We start from the raw sequence: 20,490 nt of genomic DNA on the forward strand, positions 1-20,490 counted from the left end.
GAGGGAGCACACTTTAAAATAGAGGCAAAGATAAAGTCTTTCTGAGTATGAATTCAATTGCTCAGGAAATAGGCTATTTACTGTGCTTCTATCAACCTTGATGAGAAAAGCTTCTCTCTGTAGTGGGCAGAGACTCATAATTGGTCAAAGTACCAAGAATAAATGACTGAACGCTCAGCCCTAAGTGGACCACCCACAGAAGAACTGCAGAATGACTGAAGAGCCAGAGGTCAGGGAGAAGTGCTGTGATGTGCCACCTTCTGGACACACCATGTCTGCTGAACTCATGAACTCACAGCGGCTGTGGCTACTCAACCACAACCTACACAAAGTCAAGCCCATAAAATTCAAGCAGGACAGGGTATAGCTCTTGAGGCCCCAACCCTACCCTAGGAGCTACTGACAGACATTGGTTGCTGAGGGAGAAAAACCATTTTTCTTTGGAGATATGTGTCCCGGAAGGTTATAGCTGACCCTAGTGGATGCCCAACTCCCATATGCACAGACATCACACACAGGGCTCTGTGGGTGGTGGTGGGAGACAGGCAGTCAGGGCTACTTGATGAAGCTGGGAGGGGACTGTTGTGGGCAACCAGGGTGAGTTAGAGGGAAAAAGGGATAGATGTGATCAAAATACATCATATACATATGTGAGATTCTCAAGGAATAAACTAAAAACATTACATTAAAAAGATGTTCACCCTGAAAGTGTTCAGGTTTATAAAACGTACGAACAAAGTAAGGGACCAGACAAGTAAGGGCCCAGATGATTTGTGATTAGTAATTTCTTTCCACTGGGAACTCTGATTTTTGGCCCAGCTCCAAGGTTCCTTCTTGTCTATGGCCTTACATAACAACGTCCACACAGTTTGGTCTGATTGGCACTCCATTCGATTCTGAATCTCTAAAACAATGTCTAGTCTTCTTTCTTAAGATATGCATCTCATTTACCCTTCAGAACCACTTGCTGAGCCAGGGAACCTTGCTAGTCCCCGTTTACAGTAAGAAAACTACATTCCAGACAATCACATAACAGGTTCAAGGTCACAGGGATTTATAATGCATTTGATTAATCTTAAACATGTGAAAATGGCTAATTTTTGTAGGTTATGTTTTTATTTACTTGAAAGTTTCTTTTATAATAAAGTTTATAAATGAGAATGGATAAAGGTGCCAGACTTGTGAGTCTTGAAAAGAGGACCTCAAAACCTTAAGTTTTAAGAGCAGCTCCACCTATAGTCAGAAGTATATACCTACCTCACTGAAAAGACTTCCGTTAACATATGAAATCCAGAGTTTCCAGAAGTTAGGCAGCTGACTTAACACAAGCTTGGTTAATTTTTCAACAAATGCCACTCTGTGGGGAGTTTTGTACCTCCAAGCTAAAGGATAAAAGAATAACACTATGAATACATACTTGAATCAGAAAGAAAAACCTACTGGGACACCCCCTTCCCTTCTTTCTAATGAGAAGGCATTTACCTCAGCATCATACAGGCAATGTCAGGCATGGGAGGGGTTAGTTCCTCTTTAAAAAAGCCAAACATGGGGGCTCCATAGATGGCACAGAGCACTTGTTCTTGCAGAGAACTGGGGTTCAATTCCCAATACTCCTGTGGTGGTTCACAACTCTCTGTAACTCCAGTTCCTAGGGATCTGACACCCTATTCTGACCTACAGGGGCACAGGGCATGAATGTGGTGCAAAATACAAAAAGTGAAAAAACCTCTAAAAATAAAACACTTAAAAGTAAATAAATTAAAGTCAAACCTTCAGTCAGCAAAGAAAAGGCTGAGTTAAGGCCTGCTGACAATGATTAGAGACAAATCTAAATCTGCTGGAAGTTATCAGTAAACATCCTAGGTGGTGAAAATTCAGTCAAGAATCAGGAACACATTCAAGTGCAATTCCATAAAGAACAGCATTCCAAGACACTGATGAATGAGATGAAAAGTGTACTAAGACCTCAGTAACAGTAGAAAACAAACGGAGAAATTCAGGAATATAGGCCATTTCCTGGTTCTCCTATCTTCAGCTAGGAGACCATTGTGCCCTCTGCCTATGGGTTCCTCTCTCCCTCCTTGCTGCCTGCTGACTGCTCCTACACAGCCACAGGCAGGCCAGTACACAGCAGCCACTCTAGGGTCCAGTCCTAACCCTTACTCAGCCTCTGGGTGTCTGCCCACTTGCAGAAGAAACAGGAAAGCAGCAGCTTTGTGATATTCTCACCAACAAGCCCCCAAACCCAAGACAAAACATAACAAGATCCCTAGGGGCTTTGTGGGACTGAAGTATTAACGGCCTTTAAAACTGTTATTGTCATGAATGAGAGCACGGACCTGCATATGCTTAAGAACCACTGAGGCTTCCTTTTGCCAGCTTAGTGCCCCTGCATGCTTGACAGCATTTCTATATTGTGGGGGAAAGTTTTAAGCTCATTTTCATGAGTAAAAGATACAGCTCTTTATATCTAAGGGTACTATAAACTTTGATTTGTTCCTCTAGTGAAAACCTAGATTCTCTGTGAACTTCTCAGACAGCTGTCCTGGTCTATTTGGACTGTAGAGTAACTGAACAAACTCTGCCTTCAAAGTTTCTAGAGCAGGCAAGTCTACCAAGAAGCAGATTTCATCTGACAATATGGCTATTTTCCCTAACAGTAAATGATAACGCCAAACTATTTTACAAATGGTAGACAGCATGTTTCCTGGAATGCACAGGCCATGACCAGGAGTGTCAGGGGTCCAAATTAAGAAAATCTTTTAAAGAAATTAATTTAAATCTGTTTTTAAATGACTTGTGTGAGTGTATGTTTTGACTGCATGTATGTATGTGCATCATGGGACCTGCTGCCCATAGGTATGAGACGAGGGCATTGGATCCCCTGGAACTGGAGTTACAGATGGTTGTGAGCCACCACGTGGGTGCTGGGAACCACATCTGAACCATCTGCCAGAACAGCAAGAGCTCTTAACTGCTGGGCAATCTCTCCAGCTCCTAAATTAAACTCTTTACACTGAAGCATTAAAGATTTGACTGACTATAGCAGTTACATGGTATTTTCTCCAAGAACAGTATTTCAAAGCACTGTGATTCTTCCATGTAGCTCTCTGACCTCTGCTCTGCATTCCTACTGTGCAACACTAACCTGTCTCCTTATCTCATGTATTCTTTGCTGGGAAATAAATGAAAGCAACATGGGCAGAACTCAAGTCCCTGTGGTCACTGAAGCTGGCAGAGCTCTCAATGGTCTGACATGTCCCTGTGCACTCTACGCATGCATGTATACAGCAGGCAGTGCAGACATCTAATTACCCATACTCATACATGCTCCACACACAAGTCTCAAAGCAGCTGATCATAAAAAGCATTCTGTAGCACCAAAAAAAAAGAGGGAATCCTGATTTCTCACTGACTTAAAAACAAACAAAATAGGGGCAGGGATAAAACAAACAAAAAACCCAGAGGGAAAAAAAAAGAGAGAGAGTAAACTCAGCTCCTTTCTTAAATCCAGTAGTAAGGGTTATAACTGAAACCATTTTATGATGGGAAAATGACTTAACATTAGTATGTAAAAACAGCAAACTGATTCCAAAAGCTTAATTCACCGGGTCTTTATAGTAGATTAGTGGGTAAATTATATTGTCCCAGTTCACAGCAGTGGCGGAGGCTGACCCAGTGGCTGGACAGCGCTGTCAGACAGACTCTGGGGTGCTAGAAGTACTGTAAGTACTTAGCATTGCTCAGCCGTCCAGGCCTGTGCCTAAGTAGTGTGGTTCCAGGGCCCACCCCGTGCAGCGTGGGGGAACTCAAGAGTATCATATTCTCCTTCATCTTTTTACCACCTGCCAATTTTCTTAAGTATGGAATGGAGTGGTCTTTACCACATCCCCTCGGAGGTGTACAAATATGAATGATCACGTAGAGGTGGGGTGATAACTTACTGTCATCCCGACCCGACTGGAAGCTGCTACCTCTCTTCAGTGATGCTGTCTGGCTGAGATGGCCCAACACCGAGGGCCGTACATCACTATCTAGGTCCAGCCTGGGGCTGTGTGGGCCTGGGTTACCTAGAAGAGAGATGGTATTACCTATTATTGTGTGGTTTGATCTAATGTAGAGCTTCTTCAAGGCTATTTCTTGCTCAATCATTGCACTCTTTTAAATACAGAATTTAAATAAAATTTTCTCCAAGTAGCTTTTGCTTTTTTAAATTTCTTATGGTGCTGAGGACTGAGTTCAGAGCCTCATTTAAGAGTTCTGCCACCGAGCTATGTATAGCCCTCAACAGATCTACAGTCATTCCATTATGACACATGTAGAAAACTTGATCCACCATTCTAGCTTAAAACAAAGTTCTAAGAGACATCTTGGTGCAGTTATTGCATAATTTAATGATGAATGCAGCAATGTGATATGCCATGTTTTGGTGATCCTCACGGACACCTGTCTTTTACTAAACAGAAATGGAGGGGTAGATTGGGGAAGGTGGGAACGGAAGAGGGGTGGGAAGAGACTGGGAGTAGAGGAGGGAGGGGAAACTGCAGCCAGGATGTAAAATTAATTAATTAATTAATTAATTAATTTTTTAAAAAGGATGAATACAGCAAAATTAGATGTGGCTATACTACAAATGTAGACATTAAGAAGTCAACTTCTACAAAACAAGATCCAGGCTTAGAAAGGAAACTACCAGCTTCTGGCCCTTGTCTCTCATACTGCTGCACATACACATTTACAACATAATGCCACAACTGTGTGGTGGTTGCTATTAACTGTCAGGATCTGGAATGGCCTTGTCGGTGAGTCTCCTCCACAGCAGGGAGGATTATGCTGACTGCGTTAACAGAGACGGGAGGGCCCATGCTGAGGTGGGCAGCACCGTTCTCTAAGGTGGGTCCTAGATTGTACAGGATGCTAGCTGAGCACAAGCACTCCTTGCCCTCGGCTTCCTGACTGTCGACAGAATCTGCTGCCTGTATCTCACCATCATGGACTGATCAGGAGTAAACCTTTGTCCCTGACAGCTGCCTATGCACAGCATTTTGGAATGGGAACAGCAAAAGGAGTTAAGTCAGGTAGGGTGGAATAATTTATACTTGACTCCTTTCCACATTAAACAGGAAAATCTATATGGAACTTTTCATGATTTATGACATTTGACATTGTAGCTTACACACTCCACTGTTACTAATTATGGAATTCAAGAAATGTCAAAACATGAATTTTCTGATGTACTAGAAAAATATAAAAGGGCTTAAACTTAGTAACATATTAAAAATACCTGAAAATTCCTAATGTTTATAAACATGGATATTAAAAACTTCACAAAATGCATTTATTTTATAAATATGTGTTGCACATTACTTTTATAGGATCTGAGGCTATATATTTATGATTAAGAAGGAAACATTTCCAGGTCTCATGAAAATAAACTATCTACATTCCTACAAATATTACAATTACCATTGCTTAAGTGGATCCTCAGAAAATGTTTTTCTCTGTAACTGGTATTTTAACTTAAATGGTTTTCTATTATTTGGAGTTTAAGCAAGGCTTGACTTTTGAAACTTGAAGATTGGATTATCATTTTCTTTAATAACAGAATCTGTAGTAGGAATATTCTGTTGCATCAGAAAGCACTTCATCAGTGCTCTGTTGGCTACACAGGAAAGGCTTTCTGAACTGGTCATTAGCAATACCAGTAAGGCTAACTCAGAGAAGTTAGGTGAAACAGCATGTGCCCAGCAGGTCCAACTGGAACATCTTTGTAAGCGCTGTGAGTTGAATGACCAGAAGGTGGCGCTGCAGGGCTGCACGCAAGCCTTGAACCCTCCAACTAAGTGGTGAGCACTAACCAAGGAATGAGTTTCTCTCCAGGAGGTTTAGTTCCTTCTGACAAGAGAAAGAAAGGTCTCACAGTGTGCTACAGGAAACTAGAAGGCTTATGCTCTGGGGAGGAAATTTATTCAAACATTTAAAACAAACCATTTATCACAAACTATATCATGTTAAAAATCAAAAAGCCTCTCAGAATCTGACAATTCTTTTGAAGCTTCAGTTACAGGATTCAATACTTTTATTTCTCAATGATTACAAATATGAAGTCACTTCGACAGTGAGTAGTCCTGTAAGACAATGAAGAACAAAAGAAACACATTTTTTAAACTATAAAATCAGCAAAAGACTTTAAAATAATTCAGAAAAAGTTAGCCTTTTTCCCTTGATTGTTTTTACCTTAAAATACAAGTACCACATGAAGGGCTTGAAATAACTGTTCATTATACAAAGTCTATATACACACTGGGACTGGAGAGAGGACTCAGCGGTTAAGTGCACTTGCTGCTCTTGGAGACCACCTAAGCCCAGCTCCTAGCATCCACATGGGACCAGCTCCAGGGGAGTCTTTTGGCCTCCTAGACACTGGCATGTATGTGCACAGACACACATACATAATTGAAAATGAAGTAATTGTTGAAAGCACATACAACTGAAGACGATGTCACTTTGTATATTCTCTTCGATACTTCACAGACCTGGCCACTGGGGATCAGCAGAGGAGAACGGTCTCCAGTGGCACTCAAGTTTAGGTTTTCATTAGAGTATTTGCACTGGGCCCTTCTGTGGGTGACAGGGAACAAAGTTTTGTAATGTCATGTCTGACCCTGTTCTTTTCAAAATAATATTAAATTAACATGAATTTTGACCAATTGTTTTCTTGGACATAAATTTTCTTAGAAAACAAACTCTTATGATTTATGCTGAATAGAACTGGGTAGGGGGAGGGGTTACTGGCAGTACTTGGGGATCAGGACTGTCTCCACTTAACCTCTGAGCTACATCTCCAGCACAAGGGAAACTTTAAAAGCCTCATCATCAAATATGAGGTTATTATATTTACTTAATAGTTATTAAATGTCCCCCCACATTAGGAACAGCAGCAGGAATTCATGTGAAGAAGTTATATAGGTATCAGTAGCAGATCAGTGTGTTGAAAAATGAAGCTACAAAGATTAATGCTTTAACAATGCAACCATGAAACTATTCTACCTCTAAAATATGATTTTATGATTCAGAGTTTCAATTGCATCATTTGTATGAACAAAATGGAAAATATACTCTTTTTGCTCCCCAGCTCTACAATTTGGGGCTTGATCAGCAGTGTTATATGATTATAAAGTTTACACTTCACATTGAGCACAGATGCAAACTATGCCATGAATGAATGAATGAATGAATGAATGAGTGAGTGAATGAATGAGGTCACCTCCCTGCCCTGAGATCTGTGGAATCTATCTACTGGAGAACTGCCATGGAGAGATGACTCGAGATAACATTTCAAGCAGGCACACAGCCCTGCAGCACAAGTCAGGAACAGTGCTTCCTTCGAACAGTTCATGTGGTACAGGCAACAGTGCCAACACGATTCTAGAAGGATCCTCAGCATCTAGCTGCACCCTCGGCTTCCACACACTGGTGTCTAATTTACAGTTTTACCAAATGTCTGAAAGAAAAAGACCTTGAAAGACACTTAACATAAACACATACACAATGACATTTCTTCATTGCTGATGATCAAAAGTTATTGTCTTAATTTTTCAGTTAAAATTTCTATAACCTGTGGAAGCAACATCCTTAAAAAAGAATGTTTTTCTTTATATGCTTCTTTCTTCTAATTTGAAGCAAGCCGATATAAACAAATTAAAACAAACATTAAATCTGGAAATTATTTTTGAAATAATAAAAACACAGAACAGAACTCTTGTTTTACTAAGAGAAAATGAGTTGGAAATTTGCATTTAGAAGTATCAGCTGGGCATGGTGGCTCATGCCTTTAATACCAGCACTAGGAAGGCAGAGGAGAGGCAGGTGGATCTCTGTGAGTTCAAGACCGACTGGTCTACAGAGTGAGTTCCAGGACAGCCAGGGCTGCACCACAGAGAACCCTGTCTGGGTGTGGGGGGGGGGGGGGGGGGGTTAACACACATTACTTCCCAGGAACACTAAAAGCAGTCAATCCCAGTCACGTCACAATTTTTCACCATTTGCTATGTATTTGAAACATTTCTGATTTTATTTTCACAAACTAGAATTTCTACTAGATGGAACTCTTCAGCTTTTAATTATTTTAAAAAGAGCTCTTGTGAAGCTCACAAACTTAATGTGTGAACTTCTATCAATCAGTTCCAAAACAGTGATAAGGACTTTTAGAAGACTATAAAAAAGAAAGCCTCCAAAGGCTTCCAGGAAACCTAAACATGTGTCATATATCCTGATTATCATATATCAAATTTTAAAAAGCAAGGATTTTCCTATTTTAAATGTAAATATTGGTTAAAATTGTTTTACAGGCTCTATACATAAGCAGCGTAAAGGGCAAAAGAGTTCTTAATGCAGATGTGGAGCCAGGTGAATACTCTGACTGTATTTTCATGCCTCATGCCTCCTGTGGCAAGTTTCTCACAGTCTACAATAGTGGGGGAACAGTGATCCACAGCCCCAGACTCAGGAGGGCAGCCCACTTCCTCACCACCCTTAAACACCTTTGAACACATTTTCCTGTGCACAGCGGGCCCTTGTCCTGTGCTGTGGCCCGACCACCCACTGTTGCTTGTTGACCAAACATGTAGGGCCAGGAGCCTCCAGGCAGAGGCAGGATAGGATTCCTTTCAAGCATCACACAGAGGAATTTCAATGCCAAGACTGGGTGGGGGTGGGTGTATCAAGGCAACATTACAAATTCCTCACGAATTAGACCTGTGTCAACAGATAAAAATGCTCTTTGATCTTCTGACTCTATATATTTGAAGCTCCAACAGAGAGATTTCCTCAATTTAAAGGGAATAATTTAATCCAAATTAACCCAAGGGAGTCACGGTCACCACACAGTTTACCTCATTCACAGTGGAGCTTCCCAGTCTGTTTCTAGGCCCTGTTTCTGGTATGTGTTTTACCATCATCCAAAACAATAGTTTAGAAAAGGAAATGCATTTTGAAAACAAAATTAAAGATGTGAACATTCAAGACACTAACTAGTACAGCTAACTGGCCAGTTACACAGTTTATAATAAGGCAGGTACAGGAATAACCAACAAGGATTTGTGCTTTTATTAAGAACTTATACTTTACAGCAGTTATAAGTAGATTATATGGAGAAAAATATGCTTATATTATGCAAGCCAAAGAATTATAAAAATGACAGAATACAGAATAAAAGCACTTGCAGTAGTCACCATTTTAAAATTACCAAATAATTTGTACCCATTTTGAACCGATGTGTACTTGGTGTTTAGAGTTCAATTTAATTACTGTTAGAAAGGACGGGATTAGTTAGGCCTCAAGTGGCCCTCACTGCTAGAAGTCTTCCAGCCATAGTAAACCACAAAGAACCAGCTGCTGGGGCACCCCATGGAAAGGTGCTCTTACAACCAAAGAACGTGCTCCAGCTGTTCCCTATGGCATGCAGCAAGTCTCACTTCACTGTGCAGACCCAGAATGCCATTCCAAAGGCAAACCAAATTCTTAAAGTCTTTACCACTTTTTAAAAAGTGTTGAAATTACTGGCACTAATTATTGGTCTCAATAATTTTTTTTGAAAGGTAAAATTGTTATTGTGCTCATTAGTTATTTTGTCAACTTAACACAAGTTAGAGTTATCTGGGAAGAGGAATCTTAATTGAGAAAATACCTCCATCACTTTGGTCTGTAGGCATGTCTGTGCAGAATTCCCAGGTTAATGATTGCTGTGGGAGGACCCAGGCTACTGCAGGAATGCCACCTCTGGGCAGTGGTCTTAGGTGGTACAGGAAAGCGAGCAGAGCAAGCCAGTAAACAACATTCCTCCATGGCTTCTGCTTTAGCTCTTGCCTCCACGGTTCCTGCCTCTGCCCTGCTGAGTTACTGGCTGATTTCTCAATGATAGACTATAGTTTGTAAGCCAAAATAAACCCTTCCCTCTACTACAAGCTGCTTTTGGTCAGTGTTTTTTACAGCAACAGAAAAGTAAACTAAGATAGTCGTCAAATTATATATATATATGTATGTGTATGTATATATATATATATGTATGTATATATGTATATATGTGTATATGTATATGTATGTATGTATATATGTGTATACACACACACACACATATACAACAATCAATTGTGTTAAAAAGTGCCTATGCCACTTTCAGACAAAAGTGGCAATTTCTAATGTGGGCACTCGGAATCCAAATTCCTGATGCTCTTCCTCCTGAAAAAAAGGGCCTAGGAGAATGGAAAGGCTTGCCCTCTCCTGACTGGGGAGAAGACCGCTTTGGGCTCAGCACTTCCCATGCTTCCCTCTCCCGCATCCACTTTATCCTGCTTGTCCCTATAGAGCTCCAGGATTTAAAGCAGGTACCAAATCCTGCTAAACATTCCCTCTTCTAAAGCCAAATTAAACACACTGTTACCACAACATGAAAAAGAACAACTGTCCGGGTAAAGTACTCCCCTCAGGAGTCGGCAACCAGATACTGCCCCTGGGTTCTGCTCCCAATAATGGAGGACTAAGCTGCAGAGAAAAGAGGGAGACCAACTTGAATGAATCTGCACTTCCTGCAGTTGGGTCTTATTTTCCTTCTCTTGAAGCCAAGTGCTATCACTCAGGATGCTATGGCAACCACTGAGGGGAAAAACCATTTTCCTTCAATCTCCAGGAAATGAACTCCATAATGAACCCTCCTATGCATAACCACATTACAGCTTTCAAATAAAAAGTATAATTTTATTAAAATATTTAATATGTGTACAACATATATCTACTGCCTTAGGTAAGGAAACATTTTTCATAGTTTTAGAGAAAATTCAATGAAGCTAACAGTTTCCTAATGGGGACTGCAATTTAATCTAACACAAGGAAACCAACCTACTCTTCCATTAGGACAATATCAGCATTGTATTACTAGCTCCATGATTTAAAAGGTTTATATGTAAAATGTGTATATAAGGTTAACAGTTATATTTTAGATAAATATCAATAAAAGCACAGCTGAGTTATACTGTATAAATACAATCAGCTTCAACTGAAAATGGAAACTTGTATCTCAAGGTACTTGGAGAAACAAGTATTTTTAGTTTTTTCAGCAAATATCTAACAATATATATTTGAAAACATTAAAATCTTATTTTCTTGGCTGGTTGCTTTACAGTGCTGAGCATCAAACTCTGGGCCTTGAGCACTCGGCGTCTTGAGCTGCTTCTGAGCACACTGCCTACAGCCCCTACACCACTGTGAATACTTTAAAAAAGGCTACTCAGGTGTAACATGTGCCCTCCAAGTCTTCAAAGAACCTTAGCTGAGTCTGAATGTTCCTTCCTTCTGTTGTGTGTCTATTTTTAAGACTTGTTGTTTACATAAGCTCTGGCTCCTCTTCTACTTGTCTCTCACTGAGCCCTAATTCTAGGAAGTCCTTCTGGAAGTCCTAAGCAGAGCACAGATCCCAAGATGCCAGAGCAAGCTGATGGCCTTTCCCCCAGTTTACCAGACAGCCAGCTGCTCTGAAGAGTTAAAATCAGCCATTTTAGGAACAAAGAAAAAGACCTTTGAAGACCACCTTTCAAAGTCCGTTTGAGAATTCCAGCAGGGGGTTAACCAAAGGCTTTTCCTGCCAGGAAACCTTAAGACATACTCTAATTTTGGACCTATTTCATAGGAATTCCTAGAGACTAATCCTTATGCAGTGGAAAAAGTTGAACATGTGCAATGGGTCGGAGCACTGGGTGCTTTACACTCAGGGCACCGGAAGCAGGATGGTCACTCCGTTCAGGCTGGAAAAGCACAGTACTCAAACCCCCTATGCATTTAAGCTTTCAAAATAGGGTTTTATAATGTAAAAATCATCAAATTTTGAGAAAACTAAAAATACTTAAGTTTCTCCAACATAAAACACTGGTTTTAATCCCCTGACACTTTTCCTCAATAGAGAAAACTCCAAAGATCACACCTGGGCTTCAGGGCCAGGACTGGGGTGGGTGAAGGGGGGAATGAGAGGGGAGAGGGAGGGAAGGAGATCTGGGGTGCCAGCTCTGGGAGGAAGTCGGTAAGCCCTCCTACTGACTCTGTGTCCTTGTCTTCCTTTGATAAGGGGCATCTGCCAGGGCAACTGTAACACTAATATTTTCACAAACTGAAGTCCTCAGGAGGGCCTACCCCAGTCCTCAATACAGGTCACTGTCAAAAAGATACCAAGAGTTCTTTCCCTGCTTTTAATATTCAGTCTATCCATTAAAACTGGGTTTTATTTCACAAAATGTCTCAGTTCTTAGCCACTGTTTTGTCTGGGTTTAAACAACTGGGTCCATTTCTCTTCTCCAGAGTTAGTTGTCTAAGTGCAGTGACTATAATAGGAAGCCTAAAGACCCAGTTTTTAGATTGAAAAGACGCACTTTCATTCTGAAATGAAGTTGCCGAAGATACCTTTGAAAACCATGGCACTCTGACAACAGAGTTCTAGATAAAATACAGGCATTGTATTCCAGTATCTGACAGTATCTGACAGCTGAAATACTAATCAGCTTCCCACATGCAGGAGCCTTCAACAGACAGCTACAATCAATACCACCAAGCTTGAATCTGCCAGGCAATCAGGTACTCTGTCTCTGACACATCAATCAAGCCACAAGTGCCATCAGGTAAGCTATTTCCACTCCTGCCACCCCTGAGTCCTACAGCTCAAGAGGGAAAGGAAGAGACATCCTGCTCAGATCCAACTACTACTTCCGGGCCCTTCTAGCATCACCTCCATCTTCTCCAGTGTCAACTCAGAGCACTTACTTATACAAAGAAAATCACTTCCAAGATTACTAAACAATCCTGTACAACCTTTCCTTAATCCAATCCACCTAGGACAGAAAATGAGCACCAAAAGCCACAGCAAGTCGAAGTGGCTCATCTAGCTTGGAACGTTTCAGCCAGCCTGCCTCCCCACCAGAGAAATCCAGTGTGTTGGAATACTTGCTACAACAGTGCAGACCAGGGAGATGAGGAGTGATGTGTTGTGATTCACAGGCCTGGCAAGGGCATGCGACAAAGACATTATCTGGACAGGTGCTCCTTCTTCCTATCTTCAGTGTACGGAGAATGTATGTTTGTCATGGGCTCCTGTGACACCTCCTCATAAAGGAAATGGATCTGCTGTCAGCCACTGCTACACATCCCTCTAGTTTCCTCCAAATCCACCACATCACCATCAGGAAAGTATGACTGATGGAGGATCCACATACTTAGTGGACCTTCTTCCCTTCTACCTTACATTACACCACATTAATTAAGAAAAGTCTAAGTATCTGTTAAAGGAGTTCATCAACAAATATAGATTACATGAAAGAACAACTCTTTATTCCCTCTAAACTTAAGACATCCACCATCTTTATACTGCCTGTCAAACTGTAAGTGTGCTAAAGGGGTAACATATTCATGGCACATACACATAAAATGCTGACATGAAAACATCCATGTGCAAAGGATCAAAGCCAATGTATTTTCCCAGTGACAGTTCTTCTATTCCAAGAAACAAACTCCACTGTGTACAGGGCACAATTGCAAATACGTCTACAGAAGCATCAGTTAAAAAGTGCTGGTATCATTGTTTCTTGGCTTTTAGCTAAGATCAAGTAATAAAAAGGGATGGCATAAACATGTAGAAAGGATACTGGAGAAAATGAAACTACTTGAAAATTAACAGATATTTGTCATTAATAAGTCATAAGGATCAGGAATGGTGGCACACACCTACAATTCCAGGACTCAGAAGGCTAAGACCAGAGGATCACTGCAAGTTCCTACATAAAAAGATCCTGTCTCGCCAGGCGGTGGTGGCGCACGCCTTTAATCCCAGCACTTGGGAGGCAGAGGCAGGCGGATCTCTGTGAGTTCAAGGCCAGCCTGGTCTACAAAGTGAGATCCAGGAAAGGCGCAAAGCTACACAGAGAAACCCTGTCTCAAAAAAACAAAAAAAAGATCCTGTCTCAAAACAAAACATATAAATAAACAAGGAACTCCCAAATAGAAATAAATTACTGATAGATAATATTTCAAGCACTGATATTGATATTTTAATTTAAAATTTTTAAATATCCCTTACCTCTGAAAAATTTATAGATAATTACGTGACTGACTTCAAATAATACAGAATGAGGAAGAGGGAAGTAGCAGATGAAGGATTAACTTATATATGTTAACAACTAATTAAACTAAGGTGGGTATATAAGAAATTGTGTGTGTGTGTGTGTGTGTATGTGTGTGTATACACACACATATGAGGGGTCAGTGCATGTGTACTAGTGTCTGTGTATGTATATATATATTCATGCACATATAAATATATGGGGGGTCAGTGTGTGAGTGTGTGTGTCTGTGTGTCTCTGTCTGTGTGTCTGTATGTGCATATCTTGCTTTCAAATATGCTTGGCAGCTAGGAATATATGTAAGGTCCTGAACTTAGTTCCCAGCACTGTGTGTGTATGTGCATGAATGTGATTTTCTAAAATGAAATAATAAAAACTGCTTCCTGAAAAGATCACATCAATCTTTTAATTAAATGTTGTATGTTAAAATTATTTACATTCAACACTATTTGGGCTTGGGGTTATTAATAACAAAAAACAATAAAAAGAAGTCATAAAGTTGAGAGGGAGATGGGTTGGGGCACTAGGGGAAATTGGAGGAAGATAACATTAGATGGATATGGTCAATATACATTATATATTAGGAATGTTAGGAACTTTCAGAGAATAAAAACTATTGCTTAAAAATTATTTAAATAATTCACATTAGTATTTACATATACTGGCAACAAAGGTATATTTAAGCATATTCAAAACTCTAAAGGAAAAATTAATTTCAACAATAGTCCATTTAAATTTGCCTATTGAGTTTAGGAAATTACATGGTAATGCCTTGAAGTCTGCAGAGTAGGTTCAAAGAGCTGCAAGGTACCATATTTTACTTTCAATTAAGAAAAACAACTATGAAATGAACTAAGTAAAGCTTGTAACTAACATTCTCTCAATTAATGAGAGGTTCTACACACATTTTTCAGGAAAAAAAAAACAAGAGGGATCTGATTACATATAAGCTTTTTCACTTTTTCTCTGAAATGCTGATTTCAGTACATAAATACAAAGCATATAGCAATACATAACATGAAGACAATGAGAAAGGGGCTGAGTTTGCAGTTAGGAGACAGAGCGCTTGCCTAACACACACAAGTGTCACACTTCCACCTCTGGCATGGAGGAAAACAGTATTCAGATCTTTCAGCAATAGAATACTGGTGATCAGCTCTCTCAGGCAGAGGTGGCTTGAGACTTTCAGAGATGTTGTTTTCAAACGAATCTACAGAAACACCCCAGAGATTCATATACATTCCTACTGAATTCTCTCTTCAGACTGTTTCTAAGAAGGCTAGGTAAGAAAATCCACTGTCAGAACCTACTCTGCAGCCAGCAAACTGTGATGGTGTTGAGCACCGTTATCATGGCTCCAGAAGCCTTTCCTGTCCTCCTGCCTCCAGGCTAGGTACTCCTGCAACAGGATTTCATAAAAGGCTCTCTGCACTTCCCAATCTTTTCACATACAATCAAACATGTACTTACAGCATTTGAAAATATTTCATGTTCCACAGACCCAAAGCTCCAGCAAGTCTACTCACTACTGTCTTGTGCCTCTGGCAGGACATCCAGAACACTGATGATGCAGCCTGGCTACATGGGACCTGTACAATGTACTCTGCAGTCAGAAAATTCAGCAGGCATATCCAATCTCTAATCTGCGGGTTGCCTGAGCCACATGATAGCCATGAATGTAGCTATCACATAACCATACATTTACATAAGACTGGATTTTTTTTGTTGTTTTGTTTGTCTGCCTGCTGGATGGATTTGTTTGTTTTGCTTTTTTAGCTCTCAAGGTTGAGAACTTGAACTTTGTAGACCACAATTTTCTGTCAGAATGTCAAAAGGCTGGACATGCCCATGAGTACTAGTAAATGACAGCCGTTAAAACCATTCTGGGATTCTTATGGTTAGTCAATGGAATACAGTAAACTAAAAGATTTACTGGCTGACTGTGCTCTTAAGATTTCCAAAGACTGTCCATATCATATGCTTTCATCTTCCCTTGCAACAGATAAAAAGCAATTCATGACAACTGAGGTTGTGATATCAGTTCAAAATACATAGGGTTTCCAAAGTATCAAACATAGGAAGAGAACTGGAACTGAAAGTTACATAAACCCATGACAGCATATTAATGACAAATATATTAGAAATGAAGGCCACCTCTCTATGATGTCACAATGCTGGCCTCATGTTGTCTGTTCCCCACATTCCTGGGACCTGAGTGCCATTACTATTCCCTTCCCGGGTGTCCAAGGCACAGAAGCTACACTTCCCAAGGACACCAGCAGCAAGCAGCTCAGTGTCCAAGCCATGAAACTCTTTGTTCCTCTGTATCCTTGGTTTTTCAGACTATGTTGCCATGCTGTCCCTATGGCTACCTCTTCACTGTGGCAGTTCCAGGCTTCTCTTCTTCTCTCAGCCATTTACTGAGAATTCTGTCCTTGGTTTTCTTTCTTTTTCCATCATCATGAATAAATGCATGAATTTCAAGGGACCATCTGGATACAAACTACCTCAAGCCTCTGAATCTTTAACCCCAACTACCTCTTGGATAGATCTATCTTTAGATAGATCATGACAGACTATCCAAACTCACCTGTCAAATTCAAGCTGGGGGAAGCACTGAGTTCCCTGATTCTCAACAGCACCACCATGCTAATAACTATTTCAGGCAGATAGAGACTTCTAGGGGGTAGCATTCCTCCATCTCTTCCTCCTGTTCCTACTTCCAGCCCTAGTTGTGTGCATTCTAGTTCCTGAATAGCCCTGACTCCATCCTCGTAGTTCACCCCCAGCCTCCCACAGCTCTCTGGACAATCCCCACACTCCTCCAGGCAGCCAACAAAGTCTATTACTTGATCTTCTTAACTATAGCCTGAACTCTTGTAGCTTTTAGCGGGCTCAGTTCCAGCCCCAGAGAACATAAGGCTGTCTCCACTACCTTACGTTCTTCCTAGAATCGTTTTTTCATCCACGCAGACCTTTCTTCTTCCTTCCTCCACTGACCTTCAAAGCCTGGATCAGAATTTGCTCTTGTAAGCTGCCATGCCACTCAGAATTCCTCTTGTCTTAGGAAATAACAGATTCTACAGCATTCCACCTAGTCAGTTACCTCTGTCTCCTTCAGCAGACCCTTGTGGCTGTACTGACAACTAACAGTATCTGAGGCACAGCCAGCAACATGTATTTGCTGAATGACAGAATTAAACAAAGAAACATCAACAAGCCTGCACACAAATACAGCTTTAATTTCTTTCTTTAAACTTATCTCAAAGTCCTGGGCAGTGGTTCCTTTCTCAAGCTAGAGGTTTCTCAGCAGCTACTTCCAATTCTTAGCTAATATGGGGCCTCTGTAAGCTATCTTCACAAACCAACTGCCTGAAATAATCTTCTCAGTGACCTTCCTTCAAAATCTTTGTTGTTTTTCTTTTTATCACTTGTCTCAGCATTTTAATACCTAGCTACATGTTTAGTACATTACCCTTCCTCTGTGGTGACTCCAGGAGGCAAGGCCTGCTTCTCTTTCAACTCACCACTGTCTACTTAGCACTTCGTATCCACCTGATCCACAAGTGACTCCGGATATGTCTGATGAAGAGGGGTACTTATCAAGGACTAATACAGTTTCTACAGCATCATGTCCACCCCTTGTAAAATTTAACTCTCCCATAAAATAAAATAAAGTTTGGTCAATAGTGCTAGACAACCAAAAATACAGATTTATTAAGAGTGTTCTCCCCTACTTTTGGCATCCACTGTTAGGTGAAGTGCAGAACAGTGGGGCAGAGGGTCAACAACAACAAAGACAGCTACCAATATGCAAAAAATCTGCTCACCGTTCCATTAACTACTAAGCATTAACAAGCCAGTAAGTGGGAAGAGAATCCCTTGCCTTTTAGGCTCTTCATGTGGCCCTCTTTGCAGTCTTGCATGAGTTTGAGGGTCCATTTGTGCTGTGCTCCGATACACTGCCAAGCAGGGTCACCAGGGGCATGGAGGTCAGAGAGATACCTGAAAAAGCAAAGTGCAAGGCCCCTCCTGTTATGACAGCAAAAACAAAGGTTGGTGTTGTAACATCACTACCATTTTTGAAAGAAAAGCTAACACCTAACAAACTATTAAAGCACTTGCCAATATTTGTCTTCAATATTTTGTTCATAATGAAATATATTAAACTGTTTTCATTCAATAGAAAATGACAACGTTGTAGGGTTTTTCTTTTTTTAATTTCATGTGTGTGCATGTTTTGCCTACATTATGTATGTCTACCTTGTGAGCTACTGGTGTCTACGGAGGTCCGAAGATGGCCCTGGGTCCCTGGAATTGGAGTTATAGACAGTTGTGAACATCCACATGGTTACTGGAAATTAAACTCAGGTCCTCTAGAAGAGCAGCCAGTGCTCTTTCAACAACTGAGCCATCTTGGTAGACCCAGCTGTAGGTTTTTAAATTATCTCTTTGCCTGAGAGTCAGCAAGAAAGACAAAAACTACTTGACAAAGGCCAAAACTTGTAAGGGTTTGGTGAGAACACTTCTTTATATTTGAACTTACTTTCGCTTTCTTATTTAAAGAAAAACAAAAGGTGTAGGTAGAGGGAGAAGAAGGGAGGAGGGAGAGAGACATATGGAGAGAGTCGGCGAGAAAGAAACCAGCTGACCACTAGTGGTCAGAAGCAATTACACTTCCATTTATCAATCACACCAGATCCACTGGACAGCCCTTCCATTTACTCCACTCCTACAAACGTGGAAGTGGGAACCACCACATTACAGTGACCATTAATCACGACCCTGCAATCCAAAGCGGTTCAATCTAAACCTGGGGTGGGTTTTTTTGTTTTGTTTTCTGTTTGAGGGAGAGGGGAAAACTAACTTTACATTTGAATTACTTCTCTCAAGTGTTTCTATCAATTCAGAGTCATTTCATTTAACCTAGCTGGGAGCCAGCAGAGGGCACTGAGTGAAAAAATTTCCCCCTCTCTGGTATGAAATATGGCCACTGGATGGCAATGTGACACTGTTCTTCAATGACTTACCTTAGAGGTCACTGAAATTTAAGGTCTCTGACAACATGCACTTACCTCTAGGGTGTAAACTAATTCACAACTGAAGAACTATTTCTCTAGAAAATGTAGTGCAGATGGACACTTTCTTAACGTTCAGTGGTTCTTAAAATATTTAAAGTTTTCTTTGTGCAAGAAATACCCACATCCATGTAGAAAATTTAACTATACTTCAACTGAAATTTTTCTGTCAAACATGACTCATTTGGCTCTGGCCTTTACATAATACACACATGTAGCAACTCCAGAAGCATGTTCAAATGAACTTACGGCCCTAAAATAGTTTTTAACCCTTAGCTTCTTTTGTCTTGAGGTTAAAAATTTGTGGTCCATGATAAACGTTCATTGATGGTTGCAAGCTGTGACCTTGGCTGAGTCCTAATCACTGTGGGGCATACCCACATTTCTTCAGGAGTGGGCACTCATTACTCAGACATCTCAATTAGCAGCTAATTAGAGGAGAAACAATCCATTTTATAATAAGTTCACAACAAACAAGACGTTGAGCAGAAACCTGGCATGCATTTAGAAATGCCCCACACCAACCCTGACCCTCAGGAGCTAATGGCTCAGAGGCCTGACTCCCCAAGAGCAGCAACTCTGCCTGCAAAGCACTACAATGGCTGTCTGCCCTCCCTGCAACTGTCCAGGGGTTGCAAACAGCTATGTCTATATGCTGAGAAGGAGGACGCCAACTTAAAGGAAGGATTTACTCATATAAAGAAGGCACCTATGAGCCTTCCTCATTTGTGAGAACACAATCCTCAGAAGGAAACCACATTCCAACAAATTACATTTATCTTAGTATGAGGAATTCAATCCAAACAAGCTCCCCAAATCCAATCTGATTTCTCCTCTCCCACAGAGCTTTCTCTTTTATTATCTGGGATATAAATGCAGCAAATAGTAGCCTGTGTCTTTCCTTCCCTGAGAAACATGTTCTGTCCTTTTCTGCTGAGAATAACTGTTGCAACAATCTCCCTACCTGGCTGCTTTGCATCTGGACACTGCAGAGCACCGAGACTGTCACTCATCCCTCTGGTTAGCTGTCCACAACCAAGTCCAGCAATGTTCTCTGACAGAAGCGGCTTCCTTTCGCTGTGAAGTTACTGGCTAAGAATGAAGGCAGTGGAGCACTCGGGCCCTTTAGCAGCAGCCCAGCAAACTTGCTTTATAACTTCTAAAACTGTAAATCTCTTTAACATATACACGATGGCCCTGAAATTTTTAATAATCCTCTATCATCTTACATGAAAAAGCATTTTATGAAGAAAAAT

General features: G+C 40.8%; 1 protein-coding gene across 2 annotated transcripts in view; it reads right to left on the reverse strand.

The window, feature by feature from the left end:
* Positions 1-20,490, reverse strand: part of Exoc2 (exocyst complex component 2) — a 168,623-nt gene that overhangs the window by 70,765 nt on the left and 77,368 nt on the right. For both annotated transcript variants that reach the window (XM_036187151.1, XM_036187152.1), the window contains exons 11-13: positions 18,043-18,161; positions 3,945-4,070; positions 1,258-1,382 (exon numbers count right to left, since the gene is read on the reverse strand). In XM_036187151.1, the coding sequence (XP_036043044.1) occupies positions 1,258-1,382; positions 3,945-4,070; positions 18,043-18,161 (370 nt within the window). The remainder of the gene's footprint in view (positions 1-1,257; positions 1,383-3,944; positions 4,071-18,042; positions 18,162-20,490) is intronic.

Source organism: Onychomys torridus, chromosome 5, assembly GCF_903995425.1.
Source record: "Onychomys torridus chromosome 5, mOncTor1.1, whole genome shotgun sequence".
In the NCBI taxonomy this organism is placed as follows: Eukaryota; Metazoa; Chordata; class Mammalia; order Rodentia; family Cricetidae; genus Onychomys; species Onychomys torridus.